Source organism: Argiope bruennichi, chromosome 8 (assembly GCF_947563725.1).
Source record: "Argiope bruennichi chromosome 8, qqArgBrue1.1, whole genome shotgun sequence".
In the NCBI taxonomy this organism is placed as follows: domain Eukaryota; kingdom Metazoa; phylum Arthropoda; class Arachnida; order Araneae; family Araneidae; genus Argiope; species Argiope bruennichi.
The window spans coordinates 92,719,254-92,734,671 of record NC_079158.1 but is presented as its reverse complement, the minus strand read 5'-3'; the positions used below and the strand labels follow the sequence as shown (position 1 = coordinate 92,734,671).

The window sequence follows — 15,418 nt, the reverse complement described above, 5'->3', positions numbered from 1 at the left end:
TTTTTTCGATGAAGTATGAAAAAGACTTTTCTAGACTTTTCCTACAATTATTATAATAATAATAAAAACCAATATGCAAAAAGATATTTAAAAAATTTACAAATCATTGTTTGTGGAAAAGTCTAGAAAAAAATTTCAATTTGCAAAAAAGTGAAAAATCAAAAAATTCGTAATCTTAATAATAGTTATTTATCGTTGATTTTTATTACAACTTAACGAACAACTCTCATAATCATCAATTCCTAAAACGAACAAAATAAAATGTAATAAAGTGAGGCGCTTTAAAAACAATGTTTCATAGAATCAGCGACGAGAAATCACCGTGATATCACAAGCTGGATTGGCCTATATCTGTCTGTGTTGAACATTTGATTAAAAAGAATATTTAAATTTGTATAAAAAATGTTTTAGCTGGGATGCGTTCTCGAACTCGATTTCGAGGGGTTTGAAGAAGTGGATGTAAGACTTACTAGACGAGATTGTATCTCTATCCAAGGTTTTGGGGCAAGATTATGGATAGCAATAACATCGATGGGATGGTTGCAAAATATATCTCGAACTACGTATAAGTTTATGGAGCTGTATTTTATGTCACAGTAAAGCGTTGTGGAGGATATTTTGTCTATAGGAAATAATAGACTCAACAGCGCAACAACTGTCTAGTGAAATAACTGAGATGTTGAAAACACAGAAAATTATTGCACCCTATGTTGAGAAGCATCATCCTAATAAGGCTGTAGCAATGTGTGCATCAAACTCATTTAACGATAATGTTGTACTGTGTTTTCACCGAATTTTGAAGCGTAATCAAAGATAAAAGTTTTTAGATAATTTACGCATTTTAAATAATAAATTATATTATATTTTTTTCGGAATGTAACGCAGTGTCCTATTTTACGCGGATTAGCACTGAATTTTTTTTTAGCTTTATGAATATTTCGTGTTATGAAAAAAGTCGGAACGATTTATGATTGGTTAGCAGGTTCCATTACGTACATATTTTTAATTTGAATCCAAACATCACCATTTTGATTTTTAGAAATTGAATAGAATCCTACGAACGCTCATCCCTGTTTAAATTTCTATGCTACACCTATGTAGAATAGGCATTCTTTATTTAATTATAAAAGAATCCTCAAAAACTATTTATGTACCTCTACAATCATTTATCTTAAAAAGTTAGCTTTTTTTTCCTTTTGAATCCTTTTAGACCAATAGAATAAAAAAAAATGAAAATCTGCGGGTAACAACTTATAAATACTTAGCAGAGATTGTTTGGCAAGATTAATTATTATGTATTACAAAATTAGGTGTAATATACACATGCCTTATATACATATGCCTTAGACAAGAATAAAAAAAATAATATTGATACGTTTTCTTCACTTTCTTTTCTGACCTGCATTCAGTAAAGAATGAGTGAACTTACTATTCTAAAGTTAAAATAGATAGGAACTTCAGCAAATTCGAAAAAATTTCTTAACAAAGACCAACGTCTCTGCTGAGTTCACCATGAAAAAGTCCTTCACAAACTCTAGGGAATCAGGAACAGTTCAAACCCAATTCTCATAGGATGAAGTGCAAAAGTATTATTTCCGAAGTCATTTGAAATTGGCGAATATAACTGATGGATTTAGCAAAATGGCGCTGAGGGAAAAAGAAACTAAAAAAGAATTTTTCCGCAAAAATTCTTTGAAGTTTATTGAAAATAATAGATTTTTAAGACGGCACTTATTATTACATTTTAATGACAAAAACTCGTATCTTTGTATCTTTCTTAAATATGTAATGCAAAGCGCATAAAATCCTAATTATTTTAAACGAATCGGAGAATGTGGATATTTTTAGAAAATCATTATTTTTAAATTTACACAAGCACTGAAAATTACATTTTTGTTTTGAGAATATAAAGCCATTCAATACAAAAAATTTACAGAAATCACGCTACTAAACTTTTTTTTTTGTGAGAACAATCTGAATTTATTGGAGAGATTTGAAGAACAAAGTGTGGATATAAAAATGAAATATATAAATTCTAGAAATCATGTAGAATATGATTGTAACAGTTAAGGATAAATTGAATGAAAATCTATGTAAAAAACATTTAGATTAAGCGTTTTGTTAAAATAGACTACATAAAGAAATTATTTTCCTTTACATTTTCTCTAAAGCGAAAATATTATGTACAATCAGTCAAACAAAACAAAATATTATATACTATACATTCCGTATTGAAATGTGGAAGAAATTTAGTATTTTAGTGCTTTAAAATCTGAAAAATTATATATAAATGAACCATTTAATGAAATGAAAAACAATTTCAGAAATTCTTTAAACAGATAATTTATAAATCATTTGTACGACTTTATTATGATATTTATTTTATATGTAACTCCTCTTATAATAGCATTTTTAATGATAAATAATATTTACGGCCCCGAAAGTAAAAGATAAATATACAAATAAGGCAAATGTATTTAGAATATACTAAAACATTTTAGTGAAAATATTATAAAATATCCTATGTAAGTTTTCTCTGCTTTAACATTTTCTTGCACTTCCTAAGGTCATGGCAGAAAATTTATACAGACATCCTTTAGATGAATGTTGTGTTTCAATGAATGCAGTTATTTCTTATTAACATTATTGGACTTCCCATCATTCCTCAATAAATAATTCCTCATTTCTCATTAAATAATCCCTTATTACAATAGTTTCTCATTGTAAACAATAGAGTTAATAAAAGTTTGAAAGTTACGCTTTTATTAATGTTACAAAGATTTTCTATGATCAATAATTTCTTCATAATAACAATAAAAAACGTTGAGATACCGTTTTCTAATGCTCAAAAGCATTTCTTGAAACAGGACATTATATTGATTTATAAAATAAGCAATATAAACTTCTAAATGATCTCACATTTACAGAATTAATGCACAATAATAAATGTTCCCTGCATTAAGTCGAATCAGACATTATACGAGATCTATAGACAATACCACTGTGTAAGTTTTATCTTGCATTAATCAAACCTCTGTTATAAACATTTCCTTGAAGTATAATTTACTTATTCAGCCATCCAAAGAAGGACATCAGACTGAATGATTGAGGAAACATTTACCATCTGTGAGCTATATCATTAACAACACAAAGAGATTTAATAGATCACAGCAAGCGGTACCATAATAAATTTTAAATTGATAAAGCGCATCGACTGGGAAGCGTTAGTTGGCATGATAAACAAAAGCAGTTTAATGGTTTTGGCGACGGCACAAAAGCTTGCCTGTTCTAATTTGCGTGTTTAACTTGTGCGAAAATATAATTACTCAACAACTCCTCACGATCAAGTTAAACAGTTGGTTTGTTCAGGCCATAAAAGTTATTTCCATCGACTAAGAGTGAGAAAGTCATTTGGGGATAACTTCCAGTCAATGTTTTCATCCAACCTTTATAATTTAGAGTGCAAAGAGCATTTGCAATCTTCTTTTTGCTTTTGCTCTCTTTTCATTTTTTTCCGTCGAAGCCGCTTAACGTAAGTTCGCAAAGTAATTTGAATGTTAATTGCGATTCGGCAAGCCAATTATACACCGACGCTGAGTAATCGTTCCAGAATGCTTATTAGAGTGAAAGGAGTTTCGATATGTAATTGGGTTCACCACTAATAGCTGTTCATTTCCTTCGAATTTGTTAGATATGACCTGCATCCTCTTTTGTGTAGCATGATATTTGAAATTCGTTTTGAAAATATATTTACATTTATTTTTAAATTTCTTTGTTGAAGCTTTTATTTTGGTAACAGAAAATAAATGGAATAGTTAAAACATTTATTTACATATATTTTTTTTTATTTTTTAACGTATTGAATAGTACATTTTTTTTCAATATTTTTAATCCTAAAAGTAGAAGCAATTTATCTGGAATTTAAATAAAAAAAAGAAAACGCAAAAATATATATGGAACTTTTGCAATATTACAATAAAATATAAGATGTATTATTTCAATAAAATTTTTCTTTTCCTAAAAACGAATACGTTATATCTGCGATTAATAAATTATTTATGATGACAAAATAATAGCTATTCATGTTTTTGGTCAAAATCAAGCTATCATTTCGAAATCAATTATTAAATTATTTATTTTGAAATCATTTCAACGCAGTTCCCACATTCCTTTATCTTGGATTTATGAATCTATTTAAGACTATCTCTTTTTTCCCTCCTATATTGTGCTTATGCATGTACATATAATACTAAGATAAAAATATTGAATGCCATTGAATTAAAAAAAATTCAGCACATCAAAAGAGAAACTGTTCTGTTTCATAAAAGATATTTATAGGCATGGTTTGAAAACGAAACCAAGGAATTTAGTGAAAAAAAATAAAGGAAAAATGAATAGCAACCAAAATTTCTTCCAAAATTTTGAAGTATGTATCATCATCGCCAGCTATATTTCATTATTTTTTTTTGTATTTTATGTTTGTTTTGCTTATTTTGTCCTTTTGTTATTGTCATCTATTGTACAATGTTAATGCACACCGAAATACTTTAAGAAGATATCCCACCCACATTTTGTCCCAGCACTGACACTTTTGCATTCGGAAAGCATTTCTTGCTTTTCCATGTAACCAAAAACCTATGTAAAAGCAAATCAGGAGAAATTATATATAAGTTTACACCCAAACAATAGTAAGAAGACAAACACGATGTCCTAAATCCGATACTAAAAATAATGGATGACCCCCCACCACCACCAAATGAAAACTAATCCCATTAAATTCATCCAAGAAATCATTAATCTAAAAGAACAACTATAATTCGTTGAAGTAATACCTAAACGTCTGACAAAATTTCTCTATCTGCTTGAAGCAATTATAAATGCAAAGAAGAATTAGAAAGAAAGTTATTAGAAGTCCTTCATTATTGTGATACCAAGTTTCTCAGAGTTAGACAACCCCAAACAGTGCTGCTCTCTCATTTATTATCCAACGCAACTTTCCTCGAGGATCGAATCACTGATTAGAGCACTTCTCCTTCTTTATGCTTTTGCTACCATCAAATCAACAACTAATCATTTTTTAGAAGTCCCAGCACCACTTTTACAATATCTAAGAGGTGTCACACCTTCATATTTTGAGTCAACTGAAAGTGACGTTGATGTGCAGGGCTGTTACTTCGTCATTCTCGTCTAGTCTTACATATACTTTCTCAAATTTGTTGTGCATCATGCCTATGCGATTGGTTTTATACTTAATATGATTATATGATCTTAATATGAATTCTAATTCTTAGAATAATTGTTGTTCTGTTAAATTTGTTATTATTTTGAACCCTTATTTTTATTCCAATGCTGTCTGCATCCCGTTACTATACAAATACACTTCTGAATAACTGGATTGGTTTGATAATATGTGATGTGTGATGTTGGACAGTAGTTAGATCTTTAATTGCTGCCATTACTTTAAATGCATCATATTTATCCACAAATACATTAAAAAAAAAGCTCCAGAATCCTTCCATTAGATTATAGTAATTTTTAATTCAATTGGGAAAACAAATATTAGATTGAGCAATATATATATTCAGGTAATAAGCAAATGTATACTAAACAAAAGGCAAATTCTGATATGCTGTCTGACTAAAGTTTGGGAAACTTGAGCAACTTTGAAGGGCAAACAAGGAAATAATGAACGAACAAGTTTGCCTGAGTACTTCTGAAGTCGTTTGCTTGATATGTATTGCAATGAATGAAACATATACGATTATTACTAATGATTTTACAAGCGTATTTATAAGTGTTATGATTTTTCGTGAATGAATTGATAAATCTCTTTTCTCGTCATTACTTATATTTAAACTCCTTTTCCTATCATCATTTGAGTTCAAGTAACTCAGAATGCTTGAAATATATAAAAGATTAAAAAAAAATATGTACCTCTCTCGAAAATCACAGCGATATCCTTTCTATATACGAAAGAGTATAGATATACGAAAGAGTCTATTAGTCAAGGATTCTGAAGCAAATGTATGCTAGAATATATTTTGAGATTTCTCGGAATACCTCATTGATACCGAAACCCGTTTGGGCGAGTGTATCTAATAAAAAAAAAAATGCATACCTTGAGTATTCAATCAATCAGATCGAACGGAAAGGGGAGGAATTTCGTTTCTTGGGCACTGCATGTACACTGGTGTAAGAAATTAAGAGAATTTTCATGTTTGATCTACGATCTCCAGAACTAGTGGATAGATTTTAATAAAATTTGGTGTGACCATAGGTTGATATAATGCAAACAAAATAAACATTCAACAGTTATAATAGACACACATGTTTGTGCGTAACACTCATGGAAGTCTGAAGGTGGGAAACAGCGGCTGCAGAATACACAAAAGAAAGGGGTTAATAAAGGGTATGGTCCCCTCTTACAGCTAGCTATACATGCCTTGCAACGTGAAGTCATACTGGAAATAAGGCAGTTCATCAGTGCATGTGGCAATTGGTCCCACTCATTCACCAACGTTGTTTTCAGTTCCTGGATGGTTCTCGGAGGGGGGTTGCGAGTTGCAATTGCTCGTCCCAGACATGCTCTATAGGATTGAGGTCTGGAGACCTGGCTGGCCAATCCATCCGGCGAATATCCTCACTCTCGAGAAATTCGTCGACCAGAAGAGCTCTATGTGGCCTCGCGTTATAGTCCATTAAGATGAACTCGGGACCGACTGCACTCCGGAAAAGGCGAACATAGGTCTCCAAGACCTTATCCCTATACTTCGCACCAATCACAGAGCCTCTGTCAAAGACGTGGAGAATTGTGCGGTCATCTAACATGATGCCTGCCCAGACCATTACACCGCCACTGCCATAACTGTCGATTTCGCTGGCATTGGAGGGTATGTAGCGGGTCCTTAGCTCTCTTCATATGAAAGTATGGCGAGAATTGGTGTTTAGGCTAAAACGGGACTCGTCGGTGAACAGAACGGTTGCCCATTGCTCCATACTCCAATCACTATGTTGCCTGCAGCATGCTAATCGGACTCTCCTGTTCGTAGACGCGAGCGGGATGCAAAGAACCGGTCTTCTGGCAAACAATCCTCTCTCATTCAGTCTCTTGGAACAAGTCACCCTTGATACACGAGTTCCTGTGGCTGCATACAGGTCCCGAGAGAGCTGTAACCCATCTGTTACGCCTCGCTAAAATGGACAAATGGCGATATTCTCTGACCGTCGTGGCTCTTTGACGACCTTGCCCAGATTTTCTCTCGATGGATTCAGTATCCTGGAACTGTTTCCATAGGTTACACACGACGCTGGGCATTAAATGAAACTCTCTGCATATCTGGACTTGCAATTGGCTTGCATCTAATCTGCCCACAATTTGCCACCTCATTCCACCATCTAAACGTTGATGGTTTCTCATTTTTACTGTTCCGATGTGAATTTCACCGATTGCTGCAAGACAACACCAAGAAACTCACCGATGTGTGCTAGCGAACGAAATTCGTCTTACCCTCCACGCGCTTATAAAGCCTGTTTTTCTCTGCTGGCTCCACCTACACACACGTGTACGCTTGCATATTTGCCGTACAACATTTGCATTTTTATCTAGAAGCAGTGGTTTTTCCTTCAGTTCAGTTCTTTTCATGCAATTCGATAAAATATGCAAATTATCTTAATTTCTTACACCAGTGTAGTATCATTAAATTGATGTTTCGGGTTTTTCAGAAATGGTAGAGTTAACAAGTCATTAGATTTTTTTTTATTACAAGCTGATATTGAAACAATTCACTTAACATATAGTCATAAGGTCAGACATTTTTTCTTAGTATTTATTTTCCAATCATATTAATCTGATTGCATGTAAATCAATTTGTAGGGGATTTAAAAGAAAATCCTAATAAATGCATCCATTTGTGATGAAAATGTATACTGTTAATGGTGGCAGAAAATAAATAGTAATCCTCTCTCCAGTGTCCTTATCCTGAAATTTATTAAAATAACCAGAAGTGAAGAGAGGTCATTTCTGTTCTTTAAATGAATACGGATTTTAACATTTTATGATAGTTAAAATTAGCTTAATATTAAGCTCAACAAACTATTGGATCAGGTGTTCTGATTTTATCTACAGTCCATTAATCTTTCAATTTTGTAAATTAAAAAAATAAAGAATTTACTTATAATATCTTATTTCCTTGGCATTGTAAAATAATTATGCTTATTTCTTTCAAATTTCATCATTCTCAAAACATAAATTGCTCTTTAATCGTCTTGGTAAGATTAAAAAATTTTGCTTTCATGAATTTTGACGACTTCAGCAATCATTCAATTTCTAAAGTAAACTCATTAATCTTAATAAATCCTTTTTTCGGTTATATGCAGTTTATAATGAAATGCAGCAACGAAGATATGCTTTCAATTTAGAATGCGGGGCATGATATATCGTATTTCAAACGTCATTAAATCTTATTTCTCAGGAGTCTATGAAGATATCTAAATGTACTCGAAATCATTGACAACGATTTTCTGAAAGAAAAGCAAAACATTTTCAAGCGAACTTTGATATCTCTAATGTGTAATGGATGCTCAAAGGAAGCTATTACATTTCCTTCTTTTATTTCCTGAAATTGCATCTATATAATTCTATCATTAAAATTACCTTTCAAATGAATTTAATCTTTTTTCTTATTTGAATGGCACTAATATTCTATAACACAGTAAGGATGTCATCAGAAAATGTAAATATTTACTTCCTTTTACATCCAGTTTGTATTTCTATGCTTCTTAAATAGCAATTTATCGATTTATCATTCCAAGTATCCTACGCATTTTATTTTATCTCATTTTCTTTTTTGCAAGGAGAGCAAAAAAAGGCTTTGAATAGTTGGTCTTCAACGACTTTTCTAACATTTTTCTGGCTTATTTCTTACAAAATTCCTGGAATTTGCAATGTTTGGAATGTAGACGGTGTTTATGGTGGTTGAACACTCGTAGGTGGTGATCGATATTCAGACTTTTTTTTTTCTTTTTCGAAGTGCTGAGTATATGCTAATTCAAACTTTCTCGTTCGATAATTGATTTGACTTTTTTTTGTGGTAAGTAACTGGTGCATAAAATAAATAAATTGTGTCGAATTCCTTTCTTTTGGGCAGATATTTGGTTTTTATATTGGACATTTTACGCATAAAGGGTGTCCCAAAATTAACGCAAGATTTGAATTTGTCAGCATTCTTACAGTAAAGGGTTGGCAACCCTATTAAAAACCATTTGACAGCTCAGAGTTTAGAGTAACTAAAAATGGAGTGTTACACGATAGAACAACATGTTAACACACGATTTGAATTAAATGAAAAAACGTTTTTTTTCTTTAAATTGTTATATTTTTATTCAATCATAAAGTACAAAAGATCGGGCTATATACACATAGAACAAATAACCTCCACGGCTTTTCTGACACATATGCATTCTTTTAGCGAAATTTTTCATGACCATTTTGCATAAATATGGCAGAATTTCGTTGATGCAGCGTTGATGTTTCTCCTTCAAAGCATCCTTGTGGGATTCTTACAATAGACCTTTGATATCAAATGACCTCATAAAAAGAAACCCAATAGAGTAAAATCACATGATCTAGGGGGCTAACTCTCAAATTTTAGCACTTTTTTCCCCCCAAACTCTGATTATTTTTAAAATATTGTTCAACAATGTAAAAAAAGTTGTTCTATCGTGTAACGCTCCATTTTTATTGACACTAAATTATCAGATGTCGAATGCTGTTTTTTTTAATTGGGTTATCAACACTTTACTGGACGATTGGCGGGAAATACAAATCTTGCGTAAATTTTGGGACACCCTTTATAATTTATATCTTTAATTACAGTTTAACATTCAAAATTATTGTCTTAATGGTGACAGGATAGTTACTTAGAAAATTGTTCTATCAGATAATATAATAATTGAAAGATGAACGAAATTGTTCTCTTTATCAAAGTTAGAGGGTTTATTTTAAATATCTTTTTTTTTTTTGCCTAAATATAAATGGTATCAATAAATTGTTTTCTACTCTTTTTTTAAATTTCTCTGTTTAATTATCAGACAAGTGAATAAAATTCCTAAAAATCACTTGAAAAGTTAATTTAGATCATTTTAAATCCCAGAATTTCAATATTGCTGTAAAATTAAATTTCCATTTTGACATAAATCACTTTTGTAAAATCCAATCAAAGTCTCGGACAATGAATTCAGAAATTATAATGAGCTGCTTTGTGATATTATTTTATGATTGCATAATAAATAAATTATCATAATATAATTACAAACTTGAGTCAAATCTCTCATCTGTTATTTAAAGCATAATCAACGGGGTAGATTTTTAGGTTATCCTTTAAATTCTATATTTCCCTTTCTACAATATATTGAATGGTCTTCGCTTATAATGTCGTGCATCCAAGCCAAAATGTTGGCATTGGTATTATCTGATCATATTATTATGATTCAAGATGAAGTTCGTCATTAAGTAAAATTTTTAATAAAGTGAATTTTGATTATAGGCTAAATTTTCTTGAAAAAGAAATACATTTGCGTGATAATAGAGTGACATCCGTATGCAACAGATGTTAACAAATGTGTAGATATAGAAACCGAGAACAACGAATAAAGTTTGATTTAAGGTTTGGGAACTGAAACTGCAAAAAATAACATACTGTCACCTGAATTTATTCTTTATAGAAAATTATCAGCATTTTATATCAAAAACCTTCATTTCATATGAGTTGATTTAGCAGCATTCTATCTTTGGCTGCTTCATGCATGCACGCTTCAATCTTAACATGAGGCATTGTACTACATCTCTGCGTTATTGTTTGATGTACTGATTACCATAAAGTATTGTGAATCTATCTTTTTCATGAATAAAAGCTTTTAAACGATATCTTCTGAAAAGATGTAAGCTTTAATAACTTTAAAATGCTTGAATAACACATTATGAAAATCCATATGATTGAAAATTAATTTCTTATCGCAATGAACTTTAAAATTCAGTTTAATTATCAGATATTTCTTTTAATTACCTGCAGATTTTTTCCAACGTATCACTGGATCAGGATATCCACTTGCTTGGCAATCAAACATAGCTGGTTGACCCATCACCACTGACTTATCGGATGGCTCCGTTCTCCACTTAGGAGGAACTAAAAATATTGAAAGAAAGGAAAACAGAGAATTGTTTTAGATGCCAGAACAATTTTTAATTTAAAATAATAAATTAGAATTTAATTCTAATATTGAAATTTTTATCTTAAACAGAAATATGTATAAGTTCATATGATTGGAATAAATATCATTTGAATGTCAAAATATTGTTTTTTTTAAATTAAATAAAAATAAATCATTTATAGAATTTACTTTCGGTAACAAATCAAGTACTCTATAGACATTATGATTGAAACTAAGAAACAATGCATTCTGAGAATACTTGAATATTGTCATAAGAAAAAAAAAATCACTGTAAGCAAGTTTTCAAATAAATTTTCTTTCCCTATTGTATTAAAAAAATCCACAAACGACATTAAAGCTTGCCTAAGTATTGTCGAGTTTTTCTGCGATTATACATCAGTGGCGACGCCATTCGATTAAGAATTGTATATTAATAACAATGGAATAAAATAAATAAAGCTTAACACTTGATTAAAAAAATGATATCGCAAACTAAAATTATAGGAAGATAGATTCTGAAGGTATAAGTTTTAGGAATATTCTTATCAATGTATATATTTCAGAATGACAATTGTTTCAAATATAATGCAAATGTTTTCAAAAACATGTCATTTTCCTACAGAATAAATTTTATTTTCTATGAAACTCTTTATCTAAATAGTATTCTACTTAAATCATAGGAATTTATTTAATTTTTAATCAATAAAAATCCTCAATTCTTGCAGTAGAATAAAAGTTAGGTGTGTGCATAATGCTCAAATTTTAGCAAACAAATAATGTATTTTTGTTGTATTTTTGAATATGTAGTGGAAGCTTATAAGCCAGTTAACAGCTGCGCTGCACGAGCAATTGCTTTTGTATCGTGATCATGTTACTCGGCTGCGAACCATAAGGTCCCAGGTTCTATCTTCGCTCATAACAATCCGCTACAAATAGTTCTCTATAAGAGTTTTCGGTTATATGGTATTGTTGTTTCCTATTTTTTTTAAACGTCACCATCCAACTGCAGGGGTAAGAGCTAAAATTTTCTACGGGCAACAATGATTTTGCATTCTAATAGTTTTCATTTTTTATATGTAAGATAAATGCCATTTAAAAGTTTCATGTTCATTTAACATTTTTATCTCCATCGTTTAAAGTTAAATTCCTAATAATAATTAGTCTAAATTTTTATATGAAAAGCAATTCAGGCAGGTACTTATATCGAAATTTATTTCATTTAAATTGTTTGTCTTTCACAATAAAAAAATAGAATTAAATGAATCACATATTGAACATGGTGGATTTAAATAAATGTTTTAAACATGAAACTCAAAAATTATAGCAAAATAGTTATTGTACAACATTATATTAATCCTAAATAATTAAATATGTTCTTTCCTTCTTAAGCAATGCTGCAACTGAAAAACTCATTCATAAAAATTATAATTAAGATTATTTGATGAAAGCCAATAAAACTGCAGGAAAATGAGTAACAAAATTTAATGACAATGAAATTTATTTATTGTTTAGTTGTATTATAGTAATTACCGTATTTTTTTCGTTCAAAATGATTGATTCAAAGTTAATTAATCTCAATAATTGAACATATTATAAAAATTGAACAAATTAAATTGCAATTAAATTTTATTATGTAGCACTAATTAGATGAATTGTACTTTAGGTACTTTGTCTACGATACAAGATTAATTTCAGCACTTATCGTAATAAGAGCTTTGGTAAGAAATTAAATTTTGCAAAGAAATATATATATACATCCATTCGTTTAAAAAATATATATATATATATATATATATATATATATATATATATATATATATAAACGCTCAAATTAAAATTGAACTAAATCGTTTTAATTAGCAAGATCAGTGAAGTTACTTATTAAATTATATTACTGACTTGAGGATCACTTTATTTTATGGATAAATTAGGATCTAATGAATTTAAATAAAAATATTTTATTTTTCATTTGATTTTTTTTATTATTTTTATTTTCATAATATTTTTAAATTATGATGTTACGTTTCATTGTTCCATTATATGCTTAAAATACTATTCCAGTTTTTTGTAGCTGTTGTTGCTATTCTCAACATAAATGATTCTGAAATTAGAATTTAATTAAAAAGTATTAGTCAGCATTTACTAATTATTGTTAACTTACAAAGACCATTTTGCGGCCCAAATTTAGTCTCAGAAAAATTTCTCTGCCTTAACCCATTTTTTATTTATTTATTTATTTATTCACCTCAGAGAGTTTCACAACTATTTTCAATCAATTTTTTTTTTACAAGTAAGTTAAACTTTGTGATAAATCTCAAGAACTTATTGTTCGGGAGATTTTTGTAAAGCTTTATACAAAATTAAAGTTGCAAAATACGTTGCTTTACACCAAATATATTCTATATTTCATAGCCTACATTGTGATGCAAAATTTTAAAAAAATTAAATTTTTTCAATAATTTTTTTTAATATATCTATATCAGTGAAGCCATAAATTCCAGTCAAGTATATATTCCGATGAAAGAACAGAAAGAAAGCGAACAATCACTTTTATCTAAATAAAAACAACCACAAAATGCATATAAAACTAAAGATAAAAAAAAAAATTGTAAAACTAAAGTTCCAAATAAAAAAAAGGGTAACAAAATTTAGATAAAACTAAAGATCTAAATAAAAAAAAATAAACAAATATAAAACTAAAACACAACTGAAAACAACACGCACCACATTAAGTACCTCACCTTTTACAATCATGGTCGCCGTGTGGTTTCTTGAAGCTACAGGATTGGAAGCAATGCAAGTGTAATTCCCATTATGGATCTGAGAAACGCTGCTAAAAGATAAAGTGGAAGTGAACTCGTTAACTGTACTAATGGAGCCTCTTAAGTCGTCTGGAAGGGGGTGGCCATCCTTCATCCAAGAAATGCGAATCGGGAGATCCCCTGAGGACACCACACAAGTGACTGTGGCTCGCTTGCCTTCAGATAAACCGGAAGCAAATGCGAATGGTTCAACGACTGGCGGAGCTGCAAATGAAAGGCAAGATGATTCAGCTGAGGAGCAAAGTAACAAGGGAATAAAATACTTGGATGTTTAATGCAAACTGAGCAGTTTTAGCTGTAAGAATGGGTATCAGAATAGTAAGTAAATGGTAAGAAAAATAAATTGCAAGTCTGTAGAAGAATTCTTGGTGGAATTTCGTTTACAGCTAATTGATTATAATTAAATGGAAGTATCTCAATTTATTGACGTAATGAATTCTTAAATTTAATTAAGAGAAGAGTCTGAACTAAAGAATGGGTGAAATAAATTTTATATAAGACAATTTTTAATTATTGAGCAGTTGCATCTCCAAATGTAAGTTTGGAATTAAACGATAATTTCAGGTATTTGTGAAATTTTAGTTGGAAATACATAAACGTAACAAAGTAAAAATATCATAAGCATTTTTTACTGAAGAAGATTTTTTTTTAGAATATCCATTCTATATAAAAATAATATATATTAATTACCAGTATAATTTTATTTGATTCAATTGATTCTTTTATTGTAAAAAAAAATAATCGTTTTCTTAAAAAAGAAGGAGTCAGAATATTAACAACACAAAAAATATAAACTTTTTTAATTCATTTTTTTTAATGCCGGATATTCAGTAGAATGCTGCATATTTAGAATTAAACCAATTTTCAAATTTGCTTTATGATTAAGTGGCATTTCTATAGATACTCTTTGTAATTATAAACTTGTGTGTATACTTAAATTCCACATTTTTCAGATATTTATTATATTTTCTCAAAATCATCTCTGGATTCTGCATCAAGAGTAGTTTATTCTTCAAGATAAATTAATGAACGAATTTTTTGAAAAAAAAAAATTAGCAAGTGGAAGTAGATGACATTTTTATTCGAATATTAAAGAAGCTAATAATTTGATTTCCATGTTCAATTTATTAAGCGTCATTGGGACTGATACAATCAAGAATTAGTCATTATGTTAAGCTTAAGTGAATAAAATGTGTAAACAAAGTAATTATAACGGAAAGGAAAAAAAGGGAATAAATTGCATAATATAACCAATAAGTTGAAAATCAGGCACATCTCAAACTTAAATTGATTTACATTGCATTATATATTTTATTTTTTATTGATGAGACATTTTTTGTAGGCGCTATAATGATCTATCACAGACGTAAAGCTTAGATCACTTAAAA

At 29.8% G+C, this 15,418-nt stretch overlaps 1 protein-coding gene across 4 annotated transcripts in view; it reads right to left on the bottom strand.

Annotated features, from left to right (window-relative positions):
• LOC129981841 (cell adhesion molecule Dscam2-like) overlaps positions 1–15,418 on the bottom strand; it is a 430,627-nt gene that overhangs the window by 170,989 nt on the left and 244,220 nt on the right. For all 4 annotated transcript variants that reach the window (XM_056092863.1, XM_056092864.1, XM_056092866.1 and 1 more), the window contains 2 exons: positions 13,950–14,234; positions 11,064–11,183 (listed from right to left, as the gene is read on the bottom strand). In XM_056092863.1, the coding sequence (XP_055948838.1) occupies positions 11,064–11,183; positions 13,950–14,234 (405 nt within the window). The remainder of the gene's footprint in view (positions 1–11,063; positions 11,184–13,949; positions 14,235–15,418) is intronic.